The 6000-nt window shown below is 41.8% G+C and overlaps 1 protein-coding gene across 3 annotated transcripts in view; it reads left to right on the top strand.

Annotated features, from left to right (window-relative positions):
• arhgap11a (Rho GTPase activating protein 11A) overlaps window positions 1–5901 on the top strand; it is a 7249-nt gene extending 1348 nt beyond the window's left edge. Inside the window, exons 2-12 of one of the 3 annotated variants that reach the window (XM_039603730.1) lie at window positions 274–341; window positions 453–549; window positions 642–898; window positions 1006–1169; window positions 1268–1408; window positions 1630–1704; window positions 2106–2279; window positions 2424–2499; window positions 2832–2943; window positions 3617–3731; window positions 3825–5901. In XM_039603730.1, coding sequence (XP_039459664.1) covers window positions 274–341; window positions 453–549; window positions 642–898; window positions 1006–1169; window positions 1268–1408; window positions 1630–1704; window positions 2106–2279; window positions 2424–2499; window positions 2832–2943; window positions 3617–3731; window positions 3825–5305 — 2760 coding nt within the window. In that variant the 3' untranslated portion in view covers window positions 5306–5901. Of the gene's footprint in view, window positions 1–273; window positions 342–452; window positions 550–641; window positions 899–1005; window positions 1170–1267; window positions 1409–1629; window positions 1705–2105; window positions 2280–2369; window positions 2500–2831; window positions 2944–3616; window positions 3732–3824 lie in introns of all 3 variants that reach the window. The other 2 variants (XM_039603729.1, XM_031742399.2) reach the window with 2 other exon arrangements.
• The last annotated feature ends 99 nt before the right edge of the window (window positions 5902–6000 follow it).

Genomic DNA, 6000 nt, shown 5'->3' with positions numbered 1-6000 from the left:
TTAAGCTTAGGAATGCTTGGCATCCAGTCAGTCAACTGGTCAAAAGTAATGGCAATTTTGGCAGCGGTTTTGGTCTCTAAGGAAGACCACACTAACTGTATAACCACAGTGTTCCTCTGGATGAATATGTGAGTGGCTTGATGCAGCCTATAGATTGTTAGTGTTATTACAGCAGTATAGCTATGTTTCTGTTCCTCCCCAACTTTCAAGCCTTGTTGTTAAAAGTTGTAAAACTGAGCAAACATAATGTTTTATTCTTTATTTTTTCCCCAGACAAAGGTTTTTGGTATGTCCCTGGAGAATTTGCCATATTACAATATGGAATGTGGGAGTGTTCCAAGGTAGGTAATAATGCATATTTTAGTCTATTCAAACTTGCAGCTGGCAAGTTGTTTCATGTCCCATCTTGTGCATTTTATACTAATGATTTTTTTTTTTTTAACTGCCCTTAGTTTTCTCGTTGACGCGTGCATGAGGCTGCTAGCACACATTGACACAGAGGGCCTGTTCAGAAAATCGGGCTCTGTTGTTCGTCTGAAAGCACTCAGGGTGAGTGATGGCTGAAGCTGACCTCGCTTTCACCGAGTGACCTTGACACTGGGGACTGTCTAACACAACAGAGCTGTGCTTTGTCTGTCCAGGCAAAATTGGATGCAGGTGAAGAGTGTCTATCTACTGCTCTTCCCTGCGATGTGGCGGGTCTGGTGAAGCAGTTTTTCCGTGAGTTACCGGAGCCCGTGCTTCCCACAGAGCTGCAGGAAGCCTTCCTCAAGGCTCAGCAGCTCCCAAATGAGGAGGAGAGGACCTCTGCCACCATGTTGCTGTCTTGTGTTTTGCCAGATAGGAACTTATGTGTGCTGCGTTATTTTTTTGACTTTCTTTACAATGTATCTAAAAGGTAAGTTAATGTAAAATCACCTTTTTTCAAATTCTCTTTATGCTATTTAATACGTAATACTTTTATATTTAAAGGATTGATATTTTACTGTTACTGCTTTATCACAGGAGTGCAGAGAATAAGATGGATAGCAGTAACTTGTCTGTAATCTTGGCACCCAACCTCCTTCACTCCGGTGATGGCACAGAGAAGATGAACGCCAACACTGAGAAACGCCTCAAACTGCAGGCTGCTGTAGCCCGGTGTTTCATAGAGAATGCTCACAGCTTTGGTATGACCTGAGGCGCTGATCTTAAAAGCATTTCTTCTGTGTGTCAGGTTTCACTCTTCTGTTTTACCTCTAAATATTTGACTGTCTGTGCGTTGAAGGTGTGTTACCAAAGTTTCTTCAAGACAAAGTTCCTGCCATGATGGGCTGCGAGGCAGGGGTTCTGTCTCCTGCTCATGATGAACAAGAAGAGCCAGAGCTGAACTCAGGAATGAAGAGGAAAAGCAGGCGCAGCTTGGGGGGTAAGGCTGTATCACATTTACAGTAATTCTTTGCTTATTGGTACAATATGTGAATATTTGTAGTTTCAGTTCAACTGGAATATGTCACTCAAGAAATCATATATTGAGTTACACAAGACAAATGCAAGTGAAAGTAAGCACTGCATTGCAGTGCATGTTATTGAATAATGTCATTTTTAAACTGCTGTAGTCAGTAAATGTGTATTTGGCTCATATTTCAGATGTGGTCAATGGTGCACTGAATAAGATAAAAACTAATAGAACACCCACAAATGTCCCCCACACAGACAGTCTTGGTATGTACCGTGGTCAGACGGGGTAATGTTGCCTGCCATGTAGCATGATAAAACTGTAGTAATCCATCTGCTATACAAAAGAAACCACAAGCTAAAATTTCCTTAATAAAAAAAATAAATAAAAAAATCTGGGAACATATTTGATTTCGTGCTTAAATCTTCTTTTGCACTTGGATTAAAGCAGTTTGCATCTGCCTTGATAATGAATGAATAATGCACAGGCTTGCTTGATTGGCTTTTCACCCTTCTGCCTGTTTTTTGCATCAATGATTTTTTTAAAATTTGTTTTATTTATTTACAAGCTTCTGCCAATATTTCTCAGTCCTTTTGGCATGTTTTCAAATGGAAATGATCAAATCCTGCATGTGTGAAGACATTAATTCTTCTGTGATTTTTGCCAGTCTTTTCTTCTGCAACTCCTGTGATTTCAACACCAGCCTCCAAGCGAAAACTTCCTCTGGAGTCTGGCAGCTCTTTTGGCTTTTCAAACAAGAAACGTAGATCTGTCATAAAGAACCTTGGGATAGAATTGCTTCCTAATATTTTGTTCAACGGGCCCTCCACACCTGGATCAGGTAGTAAAGAATGTTTAATTATTGGGCATAAACTGCTATGGTGTCTCTTGATCTTAATACAGCTTTAATTTTCCTCCTTAAATATTGTAGCCTGCAGTACTTCGGGGGTGCTGGATTCTTCCCAAAATGTCCTGTCATCAGCAGGGAGGTCTAGAAGGCAACCGACCACATCTGCAAGGAAGAAGAGCCGACGACTCAGCAGCAGACACCTTATCAACAGGTACAAATCTGATCCTTCATTTCTCACTTTTGTTGCTTTTTGTATTTGAAATCATGTAAAGTAGAGGCAGGCAATTAATTTTCTAAGTGGCCACATGAGAAACGGGGACTGTTGTGAAGGGCAGCACCAATAAGCTGAACTATATATTCATTTTCTCTTTGATTATCGGTGTAGCCCTCCACAACAGTCCCAATTTCAAATGTGGCCATTTGGGAAAATGAATTTCCCACCCCTCATCCAAAGGAAGATACTAATAAAACCTTAACCTTTAATCTAAAGGCTATCCCCAGCTTATCTTGCTAATAATTGTTTTATTTATTTATCCTTTTCAGAGTTGAGTCTGGAAAGGCCGGCTGCTTTTCTCCTAAAATAAGCAAAAAAGAAGCTCCACACAAGTCCCTGCGCTTGCGTTTTAGCCTCGGGGGGAAGAGCAGCAAAGACGCTGTAAGTGTGGTGGCCTGATGGAAATCAACCACTTCTCTGGTTTTCCCATAAACACTGAAAGATTAATCAAGTGCATTCATGCATAATCTGCAATTAATACATTTGCACATGAGGAGTAATGTTGGCGTGTATTTGTGCACAGTAGCACTTTTTTATTGTTGTTTTTAATGTTCTAAGTTTACTTAAAGTGACTAACTCTAAAACAAGTAATCCATGCAGGACTTTAAAGGTAATTGTAATTGTAATATGATGTAATATTACTGAATAAATTGTGATATTTGCATGGTACCAAACAATAGAATAGTATTTGTTATGCTTAGTGTAGTAAAATCACTGAAATCTAAGCACTCAGGTGGAAGAATGTTAACAATTAATATTTATAAAAAATATATTGTAACCAGTCTTTGAGTACATTGTGTAGGCTATATAGGGCTATATACTCTAATGCTTTATAGTCATTTGTGTATTCTTGATTTAATAAAACATTTAAAAAAATCAAATACATTGTTTCTTCTGAGTGATTTTTATCGTCCTCTGAAGAACTAACCACAAAAGTCATGATATTAACATCTTAATGTTACTTTTTGGGTTTTTTTCTGTGGGATCCTTTTTAACAAAATACTACTCTGACATTTCACCCTCTTTCATTTCTCATTTCATGCTGGTCATAAAGGCTTCTGAGTCCATTGGCTTGCGACTTGCCAAACAGGAGAGCGACACCAGTTTCCGTTTCACCAAAGAGACAGAGTTCATTCCATCAGTTCAGCCTGGAAAAACTGAATCCAAGAGTAAGTACCAGACAGCTGAACTTTATGCTTAAAATAAAATATTAAATCTTCTTGTCATGCCATGTAATGCATATCAAAAATGTACCTTTCCAGGCTCCAAGTTCATTAGTAAGTCTGAAGACAACTTGCTGACGCCCAGATGTGACTTAAATGCCCACCGAAGCTTGTGGTGTGCAGAGACTCCTGTAGGAGCCCAGGCCTTGAGCGGCGGGTCTTTCACGGATACTCCCATGAACCTGTGCCTTAAAAGCAGCTACATGTCTGAGCCCGCCATCGTCGTGTCCAAGCCCCCAGCAGTAAGCAGCCTTCCCATGAAGTTGTGTTGTGCTTCCAGTGCAGAGAGCCTCGAGAGTGAGAGCTCAATCCCTGAAGCCCAGAGACAAACCGGTCCCACCCTGCTGAAAATCAAGAAGGCCTTCTCAGAGTCTGGAAGTGATCTCCAGGCTGTCATACAGGAGTCCTGCAAAGCCTCAGGAGCAAGGATTTCAAAACCATCCAACGTGATCACAGCCCCTCCTCCAGAGACTTCAACAACCAAATCTCTGTCTGTGCCAAGTGAAGCCCCCAGCTTCTGTATGCGGCAGAGCCTTCTGGCTAATGAACAGAACATTACTTTTGGCCAGATTGAAATTGCTGCTTTGTCTCCTTTGCATATTGATAGTGTAATTCTTGAGGCTGCTGAATCGTACAGCCCAGTCATCCAGGATGAGAAAGTTTCTCTCTGTGCTGCGCCTGCTGGTGGGAATAACAGCTTCACAGTAGGAGCAGGAGAAAGGGAGATGGAGATGAACTGCAGCAAGTTGATTGATGCTCTGGATATCCAAAGTCCTGCTCACTTCAGACTAGGTGTCCCTTCCGGACGGCAGTCAACTCCATACAAACCAGGTCTTGAACTCCGAAATGAGTTTGTTACACTGCCTAAAACTGACACTGTAGTCAGTGTGTTACATGACGAGAGGGAACTTTCTTCAGAGATTGGTACCAAAGTCCAAAAACAACCAACCTTTTCACCACACAGTCAGGAGGCTGAAAGGCGTCGTGTGGCAGACCACATTCAGCACTTTAACAAGCTCACCATTTATTCTCCCACAGGCTCAAAGAGCAATCGGATCAAGTCACCGCTCAAATTCCACCGCACCCCTGTGCGTCAGACTGTTCGCAGGATCAACTCGCTGATGGGAGAGAGCAGGAAACCTGTTAGAAATGCAGGTACCATCGCCAACCAGCGTGGACAAGTAGCAAAGGCTGTGAGTCTAGAGAGTGGCCTTTCTCCTCACCCAAAACGTCCAGCTCACCATGGAGAACACGAGGTGCCATGCAGCCACACGTGCCCTTTAAAGAAACCCCCTCCAGTGCCTCCAAGAAAGTCAAGCATCAAGTCCTGTGCGCTGGGCGACGTGACCAACAAGGTCCAATCAAAGACCCAAGTGGACTGCTCTACCAATGAGCCATCAGGAGCTCAGAAGCCTCTGCAGCAGCTAGCCGGGAAGGACATGAACTATTACAGAGGTTCACCCAGAAACCCTCTCAACCAAGGAAGGCTGCTGTCTGCTACAAAGCCTGTCGATTTATAGTGAATATCCATTTGGCCTCTTCTCTCCTTTAACTATGCAGGTGTCTGCTGAGAGTGATGTTAAATGTCCTAACCTATTCATGTTTTCAGGGTCTTAAATTATTGTCAGCTGTCTAGATGCTGTTTGTGTTATTTTAGGGCCTTATTGGAAGATGTTTGTATGCCTTACACTTGTTTTACTTCAGTAAAACCAATTTAGAAGTTAAGATGTCGACACATATCAGCCTCTAAGATTACATGTTGGTGTTTAGTTAGTAGTGTGCAGGCTAAATTGTGTAAAATGTGATTGGTATGACTGGGATGTTTTGATTGAGTCATTTTATTTATGCCCTTTTATTGTTAGGTAGATGTTTGGGGGGGGCTTGACTGAAGTGAAAGCTATTCCCTCTTTTTATTACAGATTATTTTCTTATTGTCATGTCTTGAACAGGGGGAAGAAAACATGCACCTTTGTTGGATTTTGTGGGGAGGAAAAAAAGCAAACAGTGTTCATGAAATCACATGTCTATTGCAGGCCATTGTTTTTCAAGTCTTCAGCTATTTTTTTTTCCTTTTTTTGTGCTAACTGCATCAGACGAATAAAGTCAAACAACATGATTTGTTTTGTGGTTGAATAATTTTTGGAAAACGTGCGGACTCGGTGCCACCACCAGGGGGAGTGCTACAGCTACTGCAGACAGCTGCAGAGTGGATACG

This window comes from Oreochromis aureus, linkage group 19 (genome assembly GCF_013358895.1).
Source record: "Oreochromis aureus strain Israel breed Guangdong linkage group 19, ZZ_aureus, whole genome shotgun sequence".
In the NCBI taxonomy this organism is placed as follows: Eukaryota; Metazoa; Chordata; class Actinopteri; order Cichliformes; family Cichlidae; genus Oreochromis; species Oreochromis aureus.
The sequence above is the reverse complement of the archived record's forward strand: the minus strand, read 5'-3'. Positions and strand labels throughout refer to the sequence as shown.